Source organism: Lacerta agilis, chromosome 8 (assembly GCF_009819535.1).
Source record: "Lacerta agilis isolate rLacAgi1 chromosome 8, rLacAgi1.pri, whole genome shotgun sequence".
Lineage (NCBI taxonomy): Eukaryota > Metazoa > Chordata > Lepidosauria > Squamata > Lacertidae > Lacerta > Lacerta agilis.
This window is the reverse complement of record NC_046319.1, coordinates 20215129-20234562: the sequence shown is the minus strand read 5'-3', so window position 1 is coordinate 20234562 and position 19434 is coordinate 20215129. Positions and strand designations below refer to the sequence as shown.

The 19434-nt window shown below is 50.0% G+C and overlaps 1 protein-coding gene across 1 annotated transcript in view; it reads left to right on the top strand.

The window, feature by feature from the left end:
• WNT4 (Wnt family member 4) overlaps nt 1-18829 on the top strand; it is a 49633-nt gene extending 30804 nt beyond the window's left edge. The window contains exons 2-5 of the mRNA XM_033156452.1: nt 9927-10162; nt 13599-13730; nt 16008-16150; nt 18263-18829. Coding sequence (XP_033012343.1) covers nt 9927-10162; nt 13599-13730; nt 16008-16150; nt 18263-18730 — 979 coding nt within the window. The 3' untranslated portion in view covers nt 18731-18829. The remainder of the gene's footprint in view (nt 1-9926; nt 10163-13598; nt 13731-16007; nt 16151-18262) is intronic.
• The last annotated feature ends 605 nt before the right edge of the window (nt 18830-19434 follow it).

Here is a 19434-nt window from a genome sequence, read left to right as displayed (position 1 = left end):
GTTTCCCACACCTGCCTTTAGTTGGGTATATTACTGAATTTTTGCTGTTGCTTATTGGTCCATGTGGTTCAATAGTACAGTCGTACCTTGGTTTTCGAACAGCTTAGTTCCCGAATGTTTTGGCTTCTGTACGCTGCAAACCCGGAAGTGACTGTTCCAGTTTGCAAACTATTTTTGTAAGCCGAATGTCTGATGGGGCTTCTGCGGCTTCCCTAAAATATATATATATATATATATATATTGAAAGTTTTTAACACATGAAAAGAAAAAATACACATACACAATTATAACTAACAAAAACAAACATAAAAACATACAAATATATCTTATACCTAATATTTATTCCTCACATTGTAATAGACTTCCTCCTATCTCCTCTTCCCGCGTTCCTTGTTTATCATCTCTAGTAATTTCTAAACATCTTACCAAATCATATTTACTATAAAACTTACCTAAATATTCAATCTTAACTATTTTTCTTAACTTGGGCTTCTGCGGCTTCCGACTGGCTGCAGGAGCTTCTTGCAGCCAATCAGAAGTCGCGCTTTGGTTTCCAAACGCTTTGGAAGTCGAACAGACTTCCGGAATGGATTCCATTTGACTTCCAAGGAATGACTGTAATTCAAAAGCATACACACACACACACACACACACACACTGAATTGAATTTCTCCTTCACCCCCCAATATCCAGCAAAAAAAGGAAAGAAAAAAACCCTTGCCAGAAAAAGTGAGTTATATCTCTGAAAAGCATGCCAGCTCCCGTCAAAACTGCTCCATTTGGAGGGGCTGTATCTTGGAGAAAGGGACACATGCTTTACCAGAGAAGGAAGGTCTTCCAGGCTCAGTTTTCAGCATCTGCTGTTTAAAAGGGCCAAGCAGCAGGTGACCTGAGACCATGGAGAACTGCTGCCAGTTAGAACAAGTAATGATGAACTCGAGAGTGTGCAATGGGCTCAGCATGGCAGGTTCGTATGCCCACCTTAAAAGAGGCCACCGGATTCTCGCGTGAAATTGACACATTTCTGATGCCTCCAGCAGCCAGGATGACCGATATGGACCCTGTGAAAAGGGAAGTTGGAAGTGCATGGAATGCTGCTGCCCCTTCAGCTTCTGGAGGGCATTACGGCTACGGAACAGTCAGCAAAGCCGTCACCGAGAGCGAGGGATGGAGATATTTCTAGGGTGGGCCATGCACAGTTCAGAGTATAGTTGGAGCCAGCAGAGAACGGCTACTGTTTGGTGGCAGGCTTTGGAACGGGAAGAATCCATAGCATGTTAGAGGAAGAGCTGTGACTACAGCATCGGGGTGGCTTGGCTGGTTAGAGCGTGGTGCTGATAATGCCAAGGTTGCAGGTTCGATCCCCATAAGTGACACCTGCATATTCCTGCATTGCAGGGGATCGGACCAGGTGATCCTCAGGATCCCTTCCAACTCTACGTGTCTAGAAGGTCCCAACTTCAATCCCCAACATCTGCAGGTAGGACTGGGAGAGATCCCAGTCTGGAACTCTGGAGAGACACAACCAGTGAGTGATACTGAGATGGATGGATGGCTAGATGGACCAACGGTCTGGCTCAGTATAAGGCATTGTCCTCTGTTACATGTTTGGCTGCAAGAGGAAGAGCAACGGTTCCCAAGAGTTACTTTTATTTATTTATTTTTTAAAAAGCAAACAAGTCAGGCAGACAGAAGGAGCTGGAGGTGTCGATGGGTGGATGGACTGAGCTCTCTGTGGATTGAAGGCTTCTTCTGGCTTGGTCCCATTCCATCCCAAGTAGCTTCTTCTCACAACCAAACATGGAGGAGGCCTCTCCTTAGGCTGCTACCCACCCACCACCCAGCTTGGCTTGGAAGAGAGGAGGGAGTGACTTGGAAGTGGTTGGGGCCTCAGGGAGCCCACAGGATGTGCCCAGTCCCCAGTGGGTTAGTCTGCAAAAGGCTTCAGCTGGGGCAGGAATAAGGAGCTCAGGTTAATCCCCCAATGGTCATCTCTAGGCAGGGCTGGGAATGTCCTTTGCTTGAAATACCAGAGGACCACTGCCAGTCCGTGCCAACCTCATGGTGCCAGATGGACGCAAGCATTGTTGCAAACCAGCTTTCTTCTCATTAATAAACTAGCTTAAGGAATCTTCTCCATGAGTCTCAAAGCAACCTCCACACAAACACCATAGAATCATCTACAAATACTTTTTTTAAAAGATAATTTTTATTCATTTTGTAAGAACGCCAATTTAATTTTAAATTTTGTTAAGAACACCACCAATTTTTTTCTGTATGTTTTTTTTTAAATGTTATGTTTTACAAATACTTAGGAAAACGTTGCCCCCCCCCAAAAAAAACCCAATCGAAAGGCTGGTTAAAAAAATCAGCACAAACCACAGAAAATACATTTCCACCCACCTGGAAAAGCCTGCTGAAAAGAACAAACAAATATGTCTTGAAATGCGTCAGCTTGTTGTATCTCAGCAGAGATATGGGGCAGCCACAATGAAAGCCCTGCACCGAGTTAATTTGGGGGGGGGGGGCAGAGGGGTTGAAGGAAGGACTCTCCCGTCACCTCCTTGGGTCTGTAAGGAGCAAGGCTGCCTCTCGAGTAACCTGGGCCTCACACTGTATGGGGCCTTCTATGCTACTGCCCAAATCTTGAGCTTGTCCTGGCGGCGCAGCCTGGCTTGCCCCAGCGGTTGAAAGGCCTGACTCTGTGGAGAGAACAGGGAGCCAGGAAAAGCTCAGCCTGGCCTTCAGGAGGGAAGTGGTTTTGAGGGAGCCTCTGGTGATCAGAACGCTGCCCGTGCTGAGGGAGGGTTGTGGCAGCCAGTGTCCTTCGCTCTGCTGACTTTGGCCGGCTCTCCACCACTTTGGCTTCTCCTAATAACCCTTGGATACACTGTGACTCCTCAGCCCCTGACAGGGCAAGTCCTATCCCTCTCCATTCTGGAGAGACAAAGGACAGCTGTTGAGCTCGGGAGACCATCAAGCTCCCAGGCCGGGGGTGGGGGGGTGGGGGGGGGGGAGGGAGAAGAGGCAGGGAGAGGAGGGAATACCTCCGTACATCTTGTGTACAGTAGCAGCTAGGGATAAGTGAAATCTCTCCGTTTCGGGTTCGATTCTCCGCTGTTAAGTTCCGTTCTTTATGTTTCCACGCGGGATTGCGATTAAAAGACGGGTGGGGATGGAGGGGGGAAGGTCCTCGCGAAAAATTCGCCAGCAACTCAGTTCGGGTTCCTCCTAACGGACACATGTTTGCATGCAAGCTTGAGTAATTATACACGTGTTTTGCAAAGCAATTTCCCCTAATGTAATGGGAGGAATTCAGTGTCATAGTCCTCTGGTTGTTCCATTAGCACAAGTCTTTGGGCTTGCCAGGCAGAGCAATCCTCTGTCTCCTTCCCCTGTGTGCTGTTCTCTGGGACTTCTCCTGACTCTGCAGAGCAGATTTGGGGAATATGGGGGGGGAGGGGAGGGGAGGTGAAATCCCCACCGCACTAGTAAGAGCGCTTCTGATAGTGCACCAGTTAAGCTGAATGTGCCCCAATGCATTTTTTCAATGCCGTTTTCACTAATATATGAATTTTTACGCACACTTGACTGTTGCCTATATATTTTTGCACGCATTACTTGGCTGGAGAACTGCACTGCAAAGTCTGGAGTCGTGTGCAATTAGAAGTGTACAGTTCTCTTTGTGTGTTGTTTTTAGAAAGTGTGAATTCAGTAGCTTCACTTTCAGATGTGGACGGAATTTAATTTCTCCCTAACCAACAGAGCGCTTAAAGCGGTGCAGTTGGGAATAGTGTGCATTGCTAAGGAGTGGCATTTTAGGACAGTAGCGTGTCATGCAGATACACTTTCTTTTGCATGCTTTGGGGTGGAACGTAAACGCTACACCTCTTGACTTCTGGGGCCTGCGGGTTGTCGGGGGAAGGGATCCTGGCGCCCTCTAGCACCCAAAGAGGTGAAGTACAAAGGGAGGTGGGAAGACCAGCAAAAGAAGCTCTTGAACAGCGATGGGCCAGTGCTCAAAGCGGGGTGATGTGTTTGCAAAAGCTTGCAACAGCTTTTTGAACTCAAGTTGAGTCGGGCAACTATCCCGTGGCGAGAGGAAGTAGGGAGCTTAGGTCTATTTCTGCTTTGTAAAATGAAGCCCGTGAAATGAGTTGACCAGTCAAGGGCTGAGGTGCCTTTCTCAGCCCGGGGGCCACATCCCTTTCTGTACAACCTTTTAAGGGCCACATGCCAGTGGGGGGCAGCAGCAGAGGCCCAAACTGGGTGAGCAATGGATGCAAATATAATTCTGTACACTAAGCTAGTTTCTACACACACTCCTCCTCTCTATCTGGATAAACAAGAAGTATTATTTTTTATTAAAGATTTGTGGTACAAAACAAACAAATAAACAAGGGAAAGTACTTATAGCGTCTCCACTTTCAAGCCATAGAGTCTTTTTTTCCGTTTGTTTACATTCGGTATGAGACACTATTGTCATAGAGTGCATTGGGGGGAAAGAGAGGGGGGAGAAAGCGGGACAGAGAGGGTTGGGGGGTGATATTTTCATTATGAGAGTTGAAGGACACCTTCCAACTAGGCAGAAAACACTCCAGAAGAGTGTGATGCAGGGTTGCTAGAGGGTGTGGCTTGCAGAGACTCTCAAGGGCCAGACAGAGGGTTTAGAGGGCCACATTTAGTGTGAGGTTCCCCATCCCTGGATTAAAAGAGCACCATGGTGTTGGTGCCAGTCTTCCTCTTTTATTTCACGACAGTGTCATTTGTTAGGAAGCAGAGCAGCGAGGGCAATTTGCTGGGGAGATTCCTGGCATCCACAAAGCGCTACACTTCCTGGCTCATGGTGCAATCCTGTTCACAGCTCTTCAGAAGTAAGTCCCACTGAGTTCAGTGGGGTTTACCTCCAAGTAAGCAGGGTGCAGGATTGTGGCAGGCCTCTCCAGGCAGTGCCTTGAAACAGTTACCCAGGGGGGAAAGGCAAGGGTGACCTAATCAGCAAAAGGTCATCCTAGCATCAGGGAAATCCGGGTTCAAGTGCTTGCCCAGCCAAGGTGACGCTGGGCCAGTCATACATTCAGGGCTTCACCTACCTCTCAGAGTTGTTGCGAGGGTGAAATGGGAGGAACTGTGTGTGTGTCAGCTCGAGATTTTTCAGTGTCCGTGCAGGGGAAAATGCAATAAAACAGTTTGCAACTTTTTATTTGTAAAAAAAAGAAATTGTCCCCGTTTCACAGCGATCTGCTTCCTTGGTGGGTGGTTATCGTAATCTTTGCTTTTAGAACTTCTCTTTTGTTCTTGTGACAGTAATGCTTTAAAAGTGGGAAGTTGATGAAATCTTTTTGGGTCAGATGTCCATCCCCATGGAGACCTCTTTGCAGAGCCGGCCCTGCTGTTAGGCAAATGCAAGCACTGGGTGTTGGCAGGGGGTGGACAGGCAATAGCATCTTGGTGTCTGAAGTCAGAGGTGTGTGGCCTTTATTCCCTAAATTAGCCTGCTGGCCTGGGTGCAGTGGAGCAGGCCGTCTCACTGCAAGTCCTGAGGGTAGCATTTAGCTGCCGGTTGAGTCAACTTCTATACAGTCGTACCTCGGGTTACGTACGCTTCAGGTTGTGTACTTTTCGGGTTATGAACTCCCGTAACCTGGAAGTGTAACCCACCGCGCGCACGCAAAAGTGTTCTGTGCACTTTGCGCATGCACAAATCGCGTTTTTCAGGTTACATACGTTTCGGGTTACTTACAGCGACCCGGAACCAATTAAGTACGTAACCCAAGGTATGACTGTACCTTGGTTCTCAAACTTAATCCGTTCTGGAAGTCCATTCCAAAACCAAAGTGTTCCAAAACCAAGGTGCGCTTTCCCGTAGAAAGTAATGCAAAAAAAGATTAATCTGTTCCAGACTTAAAAAACACACACCCTAAAACAGCAATTTAACATGAATTTTACTATTTAACGAGACCATTGATCCATAAAATGGAAGCAATAATCAATGTACTGTACTATAAAATAGATAAGACAGTATTGTAGGTGATAAAAATTAAAAAAAATAAAACAAAATTACCTGCACTTATGATAGTCACTGTTTAGATGGGGGGCTTTTATCCATTTCTGCAGTCACACAATCAATCAATCAATAAATCAGTAGCTGAACTGGGTTCCACACAGTCACAAAAACAAATTAACTGAAAAAGCCTCAAAAACAAAAACGCAAAATAAATAGCAAAAGCAAAAGCACCAAACTTAATCCGTTCCAGAAGTCCATTTGACTTTTGACATGTTTGAAAACCAAGGCGCAGCTTCTGATTGGTGCAGGCACCCCGGAAACAATAGCCTACAGCCGCATCGGACATTCGGTTTCCGACTAACATTCAAAAACGGGGACACTTCTGAGTTTTCAGTGTTTCAGTACCAAGGCGTTTGAGAACCAAGGTACCACTGTGCATGTATTTGGGGAGTGGTGAACCTTCTGAGGAAAGGCTGTACCTCAGCGGCAGGGCCCCGCTTTGCAAGCAAAAGAGCCTCAGGTTCAATCGCCAGCATCTCTAGCAAGGCTGGGCAAGGCCCCTGCCCAAAACCTTGGAGAGCCAGTGTGGTGTAGTGGTTAAGAGCAGTAGACTCGTAATCTGGGGAACCAGGTTCGCGTCTCCGCTCCTCCACATGCAGCTGCTGGGTGACCTTGGGCTAGTCACACTTCTCTGAAGTCTCTCAGCGCCACTCACCTCACAGAGTGTTTGTTGTGGGGGAGGAAGGGAAATAATAGATTATTGTATTTTAACATTCTGTTGGAAGCTGCCCAGAGTGGGCGGGGTATAAACAATAAATTATTATTATTATTATTATTATTATTATTAGGAGAATGTTAGCTACTTTGAGACTCCTTTGGGTAGTGATAAAGCAGGATATCAAATCCAAACTCTTCTTCTCCTTCTTCCACTGGGCTAGATGGACTGACAGGATGACTCCGTCTAAGGCAGCTTCCTATGTTCTTTCATGCTAAGCAGCAAAACGTGAGCTGGCTGCACGGCTGCACACACCCCACATATTTCAAGCACGCTTAGAGCGCATCATTCCCCCCAAAGAATCCTGGGAACTGTAGCTTGTTCAGAGTGCTGGGAGCTGTAGCTCTGTGTGGGGTAAACGAGAGTTCCCAGGGTTCTTTGGGCAAAGTGATGTATGTGACACACTTTTATTTTAACCTTTTCAAAGCTGGCGAAGGCATCTTCATTTCACTAAGCATTTGGAGACAGGGTCAGAGATGGAGGAGCCATGGCTGTTGTTTTGTTTTCCTGCTGCTGATTTGTGGGTGTTTCTTTTCTTTTCGTGGGTATTTCCAGGGGCGTCGCTGGGGAGGGGCGGTGGGGGCGGGACACCCCCAGTGACAGGGTGAGCAGCAGCGGGTGGGGGTGACAAGCGGCGGCCCCTCCCGCCACTCCCACGCGCCGCTGCTCCCTCCGTCACCCGGGGAGCAGCAGCACACAGGATGGGGTGCTTCGCCGCTTTTTTCGGCGGGGGGGGGTTGACCAGCGGGGGTGTGTGTCACGCTTGTCACCCCCCCTCGCTGGTCACCACCCCCCGCCGAAAAAAACCGCGGGGGCGGGCGGGGAAAGCCTGGAAAGGAAGCAGAGCAGGCGCGTTTAAGCGCTGCTCTGCTTCTTTTTTCCCTTTTTCGCCGCTGTTTTTCGGCGGGGGGGCCGACCAGCGAGGGGGGGTGTCACGCTTGTCATCCCCTCCTCGCTGGTCACCACCCCCCGCCGAAAAAAACCGCGGGGGCGGGCGGGGAAAGCCTGGAAAGGAAGCAGAGCAGGCGCGTTTAAGCGCCGCTCTGCTTCTTTTTTCCCCTTTCCGCCGCTGTTTTTCGGCGGGGGGGGGGCCCGACCAGCACCCCCCGCCGAAAAAAAGCCTCGGAAAGGGGGAAATCCCCCCTTTTTGCATACACATGCGTCGTGACGTCATGATGACGTCACGGCGCACGCGTCGTGCCCCTCCCCCAGGGGGGTGCCTCTGCGCTGCCGCCGCCCCCAGCAGCGCAGAGGCTAGCGACGCCACTGGGTATTTCCAATGTATTTTACTAGAGTTTTGAATGGTCTTATATGGCTAGCCACCATGGGGAGCTCTTTGAGCAAAATATGGGTGATATATTAAAGAGAATGAAGTTGCATGGAACAGATAGCAAAAGTTGGGGGGCCAAAGCAGATGTGAAATTATGGCAGCGGCGAACGAAGGCTAACCGACACCCAGGACGGGGCAAACCTCCGGCTGCGCATGTCTTGCGCTGATACATACGACACGTGTGGCGTCGCCACGTAGGGTGCATGTGCGGTGTCGCTACATACAGTGCATGCGTGCACCACTGCGCATGCGCTCTACATAGTGGTTTGCCGCTGGTGCTGCCCAAGCGCTGTATGGACGGTGGCGGGATCCTCTGCTCACTGCTGCAGCAGCCGTGGAGGGATCTTCCGCTTGCAGCTGTAGCAGCGACAGAGAGGTGCCACCGCCGTCCGTATGGCGCTTGGGTGGCGCTGGCGGCAAACCGCTATGTAAAGTGCACGTGCGGCGTAGCTACCTACAGCACATGCGTGCAACACTGCGCATGCGTTGTACATAGCGGTTTGACACCAGTGCTGCTCAAATGCCGTACGGACGGTGGCGGGATCCTCTGCTCGCAGCTGCAAACAGAGGATCCTCCACATGCTGCTGCTGCTGCAGTGCGATGGCTGCTCACACTGCTGTGCGGGGGGGGGTGGTGGCAAGCACACTGTGGGGTGTCTTCCTGTCACCCCCCAGACTTGGCACCCAGGGTGAACCACCCCCACCCCCCTTGTGATGCCACTGCATTATAGGCGCCTTAGCATTTAACATGCAGGTTTTTTGGGGGGGGGATGCAAAACAGCATCAGATGAGGCAGGGGATATACTGATAATTATCGGAATATATGGAAGGGGGAAATGGGGGGTTTCTCCCCGCAGAGCAGGCAATACCTTCAGATAAGGGATTTTCATCAGGATTGCAGCAAGGGGAGGGGCAAGGGTTATGTACCCCTCCTGTCTATTGCGATTCTGATCATTATTGCTATAACTCCCATTAGTAGGATGAGGAACCTCCATTCCATGGGCCCATCTTGGAAAGCCCTGAGGCCATTTGCCGGAAACCACAAACCTCGCCTGCCCATCAGCTGACTTGGTTTGTGATGTCATCTGATGGGCAGGAGGGCAAGGTTAAACCCTGCATTGGATGCGTGCACCTTTTCCCCTTAGGGAACAGATGGGGCATGCAGCCAACACAGCAGGATTTAACCCCTTATTGCTCAACACCTGTTGGGCCGGGGTTTGAATCCTGCTCAGTTTCGCAAGATTCCATGCAAAAATTAAAAACTTGAGGACTTCAGAGCACCTTGCACCTGATGTCATTTGGGACATCAGTTGATTGACAGCTGAGCAGCCCCACCCACTTGTCAGATTTGGCCTTGGGAGGCCAATCCTGATAGGGTCCTGGCCCGTGGACCTGAAAAGGTTCTCTGCCCCTGCTTCAGGGTATATATATCCCACTCCTCCCTGAAGATTACAGGGGATTGGACTAGACCCTTGGGGTGCCCTTCCAGTTCTGTGATTCTACGATTCCAGGGATCAAACCTGAGACCTTCTGTGGGCAAAGCGTTGGGCCACAGCAATGGAAGAAAGGGTTAAATGATCTTACCACCCCAGCTGTAATGCTGATAATTACACAGACATGCGCACACACACCCGCTGCTATTTGCATTTCTTAAAACCTGCATGCTCACTGCAAAAATAAAATAAAATAAAATGAACCTGCAGTTTGGTCCTAGGCTACTGGGTTTGCTGTTAGGTGGCCAGGATCCGCTGCTCACTTCACTGTTGTTCTTGTTCCTCCTCCCTTCTCTCCCCATCCCGATATCGTCCTAGCAGATATTTGGCAAAGCTGTCTTCTGTGGGAAGCATCTCTGAGGAAGAGACCTGCGAGAAGCTGAAGGGTCTGATCCAGCGGCAGGTGCAGATGTGCAAGAGGAACTTGGAGGTCATGGACTCGGTGCGCCGGGGGGCACAGCTGGCCATTGAGGAGTGCCAGTTCCAGTTCCGCAACCGCCGTTGGAACTGCTCTATGTTGGACAGCCTGCCAGTCTTTGGGAAAGTGGTAACACAAGGTGAGGTGTGTCCCCCCACCACCACCTTTTTGCTGCATTGGGCCACTTGCAGAAGGTTCCCTGGGTAGTGGGAGGGCCATAGCTCAATAACAGAGCCTCCCCTTTGCATGCAGAAAGTCCCGGGTTCAATCCCAAGGCTGGGAGATACCCTTGTTCGACAACCCTGGAGACCTGTGGCAAATCATTGAGCTAGATGGGCCCGATGGTCTGCCTTGGTGTGAGGCGTCTCCCTATTTAAGCAAGCTTTTCTCAGAATCATGAGGACCGGCGTCTTGCTTTGCTTATTAACAGAAGGGCCATGGCACAGTTGTAAAAACACCTTCTTTGCTTGCAATGGCTCCCGGGTTCAATCCCTGTCGTTTCCAGGTAGAGCTGGAAATGTCCCCTGCCAGAAACCTTGGAGAGCGGCTGTCGAAGTCAGTGTGGAAAATACGAAATAGCTGGGCCAATGGTAGGCCTGGGCGATATATCAATATCAATATATCGCCCAGGACCAGCATGAGGAGCAGACTGCAATGTCGGTTGCACTCGGCGGTATATCGCTGGGGAAATCGCCACCGCTCCCCGAGTCCCTCTGCTAACCGCATCCACTAGAGTTCCTTCCTCCAGCGGCGCTGCTAGAAGGAGGACTCGGAAGTGGCGGCGGTTTCAGCACTGATATATCGCTGAGTGAAACCGCCATCGCACTCTGCCCTCATATGACAGAAAGGGAGAAACAAGCTGTATTGGTGAGGTGCAGATACAGCCTGTTCCTCCTTCTGTGTCTTTAAGCTGCTCAACTGAAGAGTGTGCAGCTGCCCTTGCCTCAGTTGAGCAGTTAAAGGAGCCCCCAGCCCAGCGCTGGTTCCCATGAGCTGGCAGCAAGGTGGGGGGCTCTGTGAAACTGCTTAGCTGGGGGGAGTGTGGTTGCTGCTCCTCGCAGTTAAAGGAGCCCTGATGCTCTTGCCGTTCACGCACTGGGGCTATCTCAGCTGGGGGGGGGGGCTTCCCTCCCTCCAGCTGAGCAGTGCAAACAAACTGCATTGTCCCAGCCTGCAAGCCTGGGTAAAACTGCCTTGAGGTGAGAACTAGGGCAGTTTCACCCGGTGTCTCGCCGGCAGAGATCCGTGCGTCTTGTTTTTTCAACATCGCGGTATATCGCCAAACCGCTACGTTTGGCTGGCGATGCACCGCAATGTTGAAAAGCTGATAGCACCCAGCCCTAAGCAATGGTCTGACTCGGGCAGCAGCTATCATATTTTAAAGAAGAAAGTTGATTAGGAGAGATGCAGACATCTGGGGCATAGCAAGATTGGGGGGGGGAGTTTATATGTATTGGGGGGAGGCATACTTCTATAAAGGCCTTCAGGGCCAAAGCACACCACGCCTTCAAGGTGGTGATTCAAAGTTAAAATCAATTTTTAAAAAATGCAATGAAGTGTGTAAGATACGTAACTGACCAACCAACCCAGCATTATGCATTACAAAGTTGAAGATAGGCAGGATTAATATCCAAGCATCTCTGGCCATTGTCCATGCTGAGTGAGGCTGGTGGGAGTTGGAGTCCAGCAACACATGCAGGGCCACAAGGTAGTGCTGCCCACCCCCACTCAGGAGTTTCATAGTTCAGGTGCCCCAGATACAGCAGCCAAGCAGGGTCCTCTGGAAAAGGGGCTCACAAGCATGGCACGAAGGCAGCAGACTCCTCCTGTCGCTTGTTAGCAGCAGACTCCTCCTGTCGCTTGTTAGCAGCACTCTGAATTCCAAGGTAGACTGCACCTGGATGTGGAGGTTCTGTTTCACCGGCACAGCTGATAGCTACCAAATCAGACCATTCATCCTCCCATGAATTTGTACAAGGGTTCAAAGGTCCAGGATCAATATCTGGGATTGGTTTGGGGGCATCCTTCAGACGCTCAGTTATACACACACACACACACACACACAGAGCAACAACCCAGAGGCCTCTGACATTCTCTGTGAACTGCCCCCCCACCTTACAGCTACCCACCCACACTCAGGTAGCCATCCTCGCCACCGCTGTGCCTCCTTATTTAACTTTCCTCCGGCCGTCTTCAGAGAAGGGCTGCAGATTTGTGCTTGCAAAGGTTTCGCCCTGGAAATGCCAGAAATACCAGCGAGTGAAGTCGTCTCCCTCTCGGGCGGCCACAGAGCGAAACCCACGGATGCTAGGCCTGCTATTAACCTCGATTAACTCGGAGGTCGCTCGGTTGCTTTGAGTCTCTGGTGCCTGAGCCGTCCTGACCGCCGGGACGTTTTATTTCTCTGCGCCCACCCCCCTTTCCAGACACCCCTCTCTCCTGTTGAGGCTCTGAAATTGGTGTGTGTGTGTGTGTGTGTGTTGAAGGGCATTTGTGTCCTTCCCTGCTGGCTGTTTGGGGCTGTGAGAATGGAGCAAAGGCCTCTCGGTGGGGCCTGTGCCAGGATCTTCCAAGACAGAAGGGTCTGTTCCAGTCTAACCACCCCTTGGCAGGGACGGAGTGTTGCAAGACATAATTGAGAACTGCTAAACCAATATTCCTCTTTCGTTAACTCCACCCGCATGCACCTACCCACATGAGGGTGACTGGGGAAGGGGGGGGAAGGTAGGCCGAAGAACACACAGAGCCACCAACATAGCTTCACCTCTTCTTCTATTCCTCCACTCCCTGCTTTTGCAGAGTTGCAGAGAGAAAGCAATAAGAGGAGTTCTCAGCTTGGCTTGGTAGATGTTCCCAGCCTGGGAGCAGAGTTTGGACTCTACTGAGAGGAGTTTCGGATAGGGGTGTGTGTGTGTGTGTTTAATTTTCCTTGCTGGGCTTTAATTTGAACTGCACGGGTTCAAATACTGACTCGGCAAGTAAGCATACAGGGCGGGTCTGGAACCATACATGGTAGAGAAGGAAAGGTTTAAGAGTTAGCAAGGAACAGAGTTAGGAACTGTCAGAACACTCGTTTCCCAAAGCGGTCGGCATTCACACACACACACCCCGGGTCGATGGGACTGTGCCGGGAGTGGAAGCAGACCTAGGGGTCGAAAAGGGGCTGGCATGAAAAAGCAGCCCAGTGGCATGAGAGGGACTTGTTAGCAACATCAAAGTGACCTTCCCAGGGTACAAGCGTGGAGGTCCTGGGCTGCCCAGACAACAGATCTGTGTAACGTGTAGGTTTGTCCCCTAAAACGCTGCTGAGTTCCACTCACCCAAGCACAGGTTATGCGCTAACTCGTGCCTCTTTGGGGGGTTGGACGTTCAGGCTTCCTCAAACTCGGCCCTCCAGAAGTTTTTGGCCTACAACTTCCATGATCCCTAGCTAGCAGGACCAGTGGTGAGGGATGATGGGAATTGTAGTCTCAAAACATCTGGAGGGCCGAGTTTGAGGAAGCCTGGACTAGATGATATTTTGGGTCCCTTTCCAACACCACAATTCTATTCTCCTTCTCCGTTTTCTCTGCTAGGGACGCGGGAGGCCGCCTTTGTGTATGCAATTTCCTCCGCTGGCGTTGCCTTTGCCGTGACAAGGGCATGCAGCAGCGGGGAACTCGACAAATGCGGGTGCGACCGCACGGTCCATGGGGTCAGCCCTCAGGGTAAGTACATGAGTGGGAGTTCAGGGGGTGGAGCTAGGACCACTGAAGGGGTGGGCGGCCGACAGCCCTCCAGAGCGGGGACGTCTGGACGTTTTCCGCTCTGCGCCAAGTTTGTTGCACGCAGCGCTGTTTCCATTCCACCCAAAGTTGCGTTGTTAGCTGTGCTGTCTGCTGTGCCCAAATTGTGTATACAGTATTATGTAAATGACGTTGTTGTTGTGCTACTCCACCCCATTCCCTGTATGTGCAAAGGAACAGCAATTATGCATCGTTTTGCAAACTGAAAGCAACAGCAGCAACAGATGCTGGCTATTGTTCACTCGACCTATTTCCTTTCCGAATATGGGACAAAATAAGCAAACGTTGGCAATTTCTGCCCCCATTGCCACCTCCGTTAGAATTCTCCAACTTCCCTGCTCCATATGTCACTGGACTACAACTCCCATCTGCCTTCACCACTGACTATGCTGGCTAGGTGGGAGTTGGAATTCCAGGATATCTGCAATGCGCTCTACCTTTGAAGGTGACTCGGAAACTACAAGCACCGAATTTTTCACTCCATAAGACACCCTTTTTACCTCCTAAAAAGTAAGGGGAAATATCTGTGCATCTTATGGAGCGAATGGTGGTCCCTGGAGCTGAATTGCCCAGGGGCCAAAAGAGGATCATGCTTTTTATTTTACAAAGAGAAAAGGGAGTGTTGAAAGGACCCCGCTCAGCAGCTGATCAGCAAGAGATCGGGAGAGAGATAAGAGTCCCGGCTCCCTTTCAGCCCCGCCCTCCATTGTTGAATGTGCTGCAGAGGGAGGTTGTTTGTTTCCCCAGCGACATGTGACTGGCTGATTAGATTATCTGTCTGGAAACTGTAGAAAAGGCTCCCTTTTCTTTAGAAGCTGAAGAAATATGAGTTGAACCCCATAAAAATGGGGCTTTTCCTCTTTGCTTTCCCCCCTTTGCAAAAAAAAAGCTGCAAAACTTTTAGCTGATCCTCAAAAAACCAGGGCTTTTCCCTTTGCAAAAAGCTGCAAAACTTTTAGCTGATCCTCAAAAAAACAGGGCTTTTAGAAGAGGGAAACCAGAAAAATATTTTTTTTCTTGTTTCCTCCTCTAAAAACGAGGTGCGCCCTATGGTCCGGTGCGCCCTATGGAGCAAAAAATACGGTAATCCAGAATGTGGCAGCTAGGACCCTATAACACTGGTCCTAAAAGATCTACGTTGGCTCCCAATACGTTTCCAAGCACAATTCAAAGTGTTGGTGCTGACCTTTATGGCCCTAAACGGCCTCAGCCCAGCATACCTGAAGGAGGGTCTCCACCCCTAATCGTTCAGCCTGGGCGTGGAGGTCCATCTCCGAGGGCCTTTCTTTTCAAATAAAGTAGGCTTTCCCTCACTCTATAGAGCCAGTGTGGTGTAGTGGTTAAGAGCGGTAGACTCGTAATCTGGGGAACCGGGTTCGTGTCTCCGCTCCTCCACATGCAGCTGCTGGGTGACCTTGGGCTAGTCACACTTCTCTGAAGTCTCTCAGCCCCACTCACCTCACAGAGTGTTTGTTGTTGGGGAGGAAGGGAAAGGAGAATGTTAGCCACTTTGAGACTCCTTCGGGTAGTGATAAAGCAGGATATCAAATCCAAACTCTTCACTGCGAGAAGTGAGGTTAGAGCGAGCCAAGTAGAGGGCCTTCTCAATAGTGGTGCCCGCCCTGTGGGGAATGCCTTCCTGTCAGATGTCAAGGAGATAAACAACTATATGACTTTTTAGAAGACATCTGAAGGCAACCCTGACTAGGGAAGTTTTTTTAACATTTGATGTTTTATTGTGTTTTTATATTTTGCTGGAAGCCACCCAGAGTGGCCGGGGCAGCTCAGTCAGATGGGCAGCATATAAATGATAAAATTATAATCTTCATCTGAAAGTTGGCGTAGATGAGCTTTTCTCAAACTTGGTTCCCCAGCTGTTGGTGGACTGCATCTTCCATCACCCCTAGGCATGCAAGGGGCAGTGCCACAATTCCAGGACACATTCAAGACAGGCAAAAGGTGTGCACAGAGCAGGGCCTCTGAGGGGTGTCTCCTGAAGACAGGAGGTGTTGCCTGGGGGAGTCCTGAGGGCCAGATAGAGGCCGGGGGGCACATTTGAGTTCACCCCTGTCCTGTAGCCTCCCAGAGGAGAAAGAGGGAGTCCCTCTCTTGCCATTGGGCTCCAGCGCTGTGGAATGAGTTTTGCTTTCCTCCCCACATAAGTGCTGCCCTTTGTTTTCCTTCGCCTCCTTGCTCTAGGCTTCCAGTGGTCCGGCTGTTCCGACAACATTGCCTACGGGGTGGCCTTCTCTCAGTCCTTCGTTGACGTCAGGGAGAGGAGCAAAGGGGCTTCCTCCAGCAGGGCGCTCATGAACCTTCACAACAACGAAGCCGGGAGGAAGGTAAGAGCAGCAGGCTTGTGCATATTTCTTCCCCGGGACGGGATGCAGCCATACACTTCTTCCTGCACTTGCTGGCTTTTGGAAGAGAACAAGTTTATAGCCCTTAAATCTGCAGAGAGAAACTTGAATGTGTGGGAAACAGCTGGTCAAGCCTTTCGGACGCCAGAGGAGCAATGAGCACTCTGCGTTGCCATCCTCTGTGCTTCTGCGTCATCTCTTCTCTTTCCAGGCCCCAAAGCTTTCCAGCCAGCAATGGCTGATGGGAATTGTAGTCCAACACATAGGCAGGGCATCAGGTCGGTTAAGACTGTGTCGCCCTACCATGTCACTCATGGTCAAGTGAACATTGCAATGTTTGAAAAAGCTTGCAGAACCGGCAAGAAACTAAAATAGCTGCCATGTTTGGGGAAAGGAGGGGGTGTCTTCTGTCTTTCCGTGGACAAGCATTAGCAGATGTGGACTAACTTTTACTCTCAGTACATTTGGTATATTTCATTTCTCCACCATCAGGGGTTGTTGTTTTTTAAAGCAGGAACTTGGGGTGTTTGGGGGACTGGAACGGATATACACCCAATGCCTAAGCCAAAAATCCACCAATATCTGTAATCAATAAAGTTGTGGCCATTTCTAATCCAGAACATTGTCTGCTTGAATTTATTAATCAGACACTACCGGTATGTGAGGTATGCCACTGCGACTGGGCCTCAAACAAACAAACAAGCTTCATATTGAGTTCCCCCACTTCCCCCCCAGAAAAAAGTACTTCCCCCATCCCATCCCACCCCCACTGACATATGGGTAGCGGATGTCACCTGCCTCGAAATCCTAAAGTGTTTGCAGTTTGTGTAATTCCATTTACGAATCTCTTTCCATGAAATATCTTGAAGCCATTTCACACAAACACAAAAAACCCATTAGCAATAAAAACAATTTCATATATATTTTAAAACAACAACAATTAAAGACAGTTGAGAACACAAGAAAAGCCTGTTGGATCAGGCCAAAGGCCCAACTAGTCAGGCACCCTATTCTCACAAAGTGCCCTCAATAGGAATCCCGCAAGCAGAATCTGAGCACAACAGCACTCTGCCTAACTGCGACTCCCAGCAACTGGTATTCAGCAGAGGTTGATGGTAGCCGATTTAATAATAGTAATAATATTAATATATATAACCTGCCCATCTGGCTGGGTTTCCCTAGCCACTCTGGACAGCTTACAGCACATTGTGACTAGCAGCCATTGCTAGCCTTGCCCTTCATGAATTTGTGTAATCCTCTCTTGATCCAAACTGGTGGTCATCACTGCCACCTGCAGGAGCAGGTTCTGCTGTTGAACCATTCGATGAATGAACCTGCCCTGAATCTCCCAACATTCAGCTTCCCTGGCTAGCCATGCCACCTTGACCACAAACTATAATTTTCATCAGTAAGTTGTGGAAACGTCAAAGCCTTCTCAACTTCAGAAACCCGGTCCACCATTCTCCTTCTCAAAATCACAGGACGGCAGCAGCAGCAGCAGCAAAAAAAAAACACTTTCTTAAGCTATTCTCCAACTCCAAAACTATACAGTCATCAACTCAGTGGCTAGGCCCATAACCAGATGTTGGCATATTTAAGCTGAGCAATTGCGCAACAAAAGGTTGAGGAGACTGTAAAGCATAACTAGGAGTTGATTTAATTAAAGGAAAAATAACAGAAATTACATTAGCTATAAGAACATTACAGAAACATGACCCATCCAGTGACCCACCACCTAGGGTACTGAGAGAGGTTCGCAGACCTCCTTATATACTATGTCTGATTGCTGATACGCCTTAAATCAGTACAAACTTAACATCACCTGCCGTACTGCCCCACAGCTGCAAAACTAGGTCAGTTCATTTCCTTCTTTCTTTTAAAGAGATATTTCTGTGGAACAGTAATGAACCTTAAACTGTAACATTCAACAGTAGCATGTCACAAATGTCGGGCACGTCCTCATTGTCAGCGTTTGCCGCTTTGTTGTTCGTGTCTTCTTCTTCTATTTTTTTTTTGGGGGGGGGGAATTAAAGAACGAAATGAAGAAAGGAACGTGTTTGTAAGTAAATGAATTTCTGCTCCTTCCCCACCAAGGCCATCCTGAACCACATGCGGGTGGAGTGCAAGTGCCACGGCGTGTCTGGCTCGTGCGAGGTGAAGACCTGCTGGAAGGCCATGCCCCCCTTCCGCAAAGTGGGCAACGTGCTGAAGGAGAAGTTCGACGGGGCCACGGAGGTCGAGCAGCGGAAGGTGGGCTCCACCAAGGTGCTAGTCCCCAAGAACTCCCAGTTCAAGCCCCACACGGACGAGGACCTGGTCTACCTGGACTCCAGCCCCGACTTCTGCGAGCACGACTTGAGGAACGGTGTCCTGGGCACCAGCGGCAGGCACTGCAACAAGACTTCCAAGGCCATCGACGGCTGCGAGCTGATGTGCTGCGGCCGCGGCTTCCACACGGACGAGGTGGAGGTGGTGGAGCGGTGCAGCTGCAAGTTCCACTGGTGCTGCTTTGTCAAGTGTAAACAGTGCCACCGCGTGGCAGAGATGCACACCTGCCGGTGACGTGGGCAGAGCAGACTCCGTGGCCGGAGGAGGGCCCAGAGACCGCCTCGGGGTTGCCCCGCTTGGGAGACGCTTCAAAGGGAAACAGATTTTTTTTTTTTTTAAGGAAAAATATTTAAAAGTTCCAATAGTGATTGTCTTTTTTTTTATTTTTCAACGTCGGCATTGTCCTCTTCGGCCTGCTGTATTTATTGCCCAGAACCAGAAACCTTTCCTCCTGGCTTGGGGGTGTGTGTGAGGGACGGGGGTTTGCTCTGCTCCATGGTGCAGCGGGGGAAAGTGTGGCCCCCACCTGCATCACCCCAAGACCCTCCTGCCTCCGCCTACAGACCTAAAATGGAAAGGAAAGGTCACGCCTGGAACAAATTGCCCTTTGCAACGATGCATGTTTAAGACTAGTGGCTGATCCTGGAAATGGCGGGGGGTGGCAATTCAAAAAGAAAGAAAATGTGGTGTTATGGAACGTTTTTGGGTGCAACTGCTTTTCCACCAGGAAGACGTTGGGGTTGGGTTGGGTTGGGTTGGTGGGGGGCGTCTGAGGCAGATCATCTAAAGGGCAACGTCTGCCTTCCTTCCTGCATCTCCCCACATAATAAACGCGGGGTGCAATCTGCCAAGACACCTTCCAGGACACGTCTCATCAAAATGAACTCTTGCATCACTGTGGGTCACTTCTATGGGGTTTGTGCAGAATGAGGTTCGCG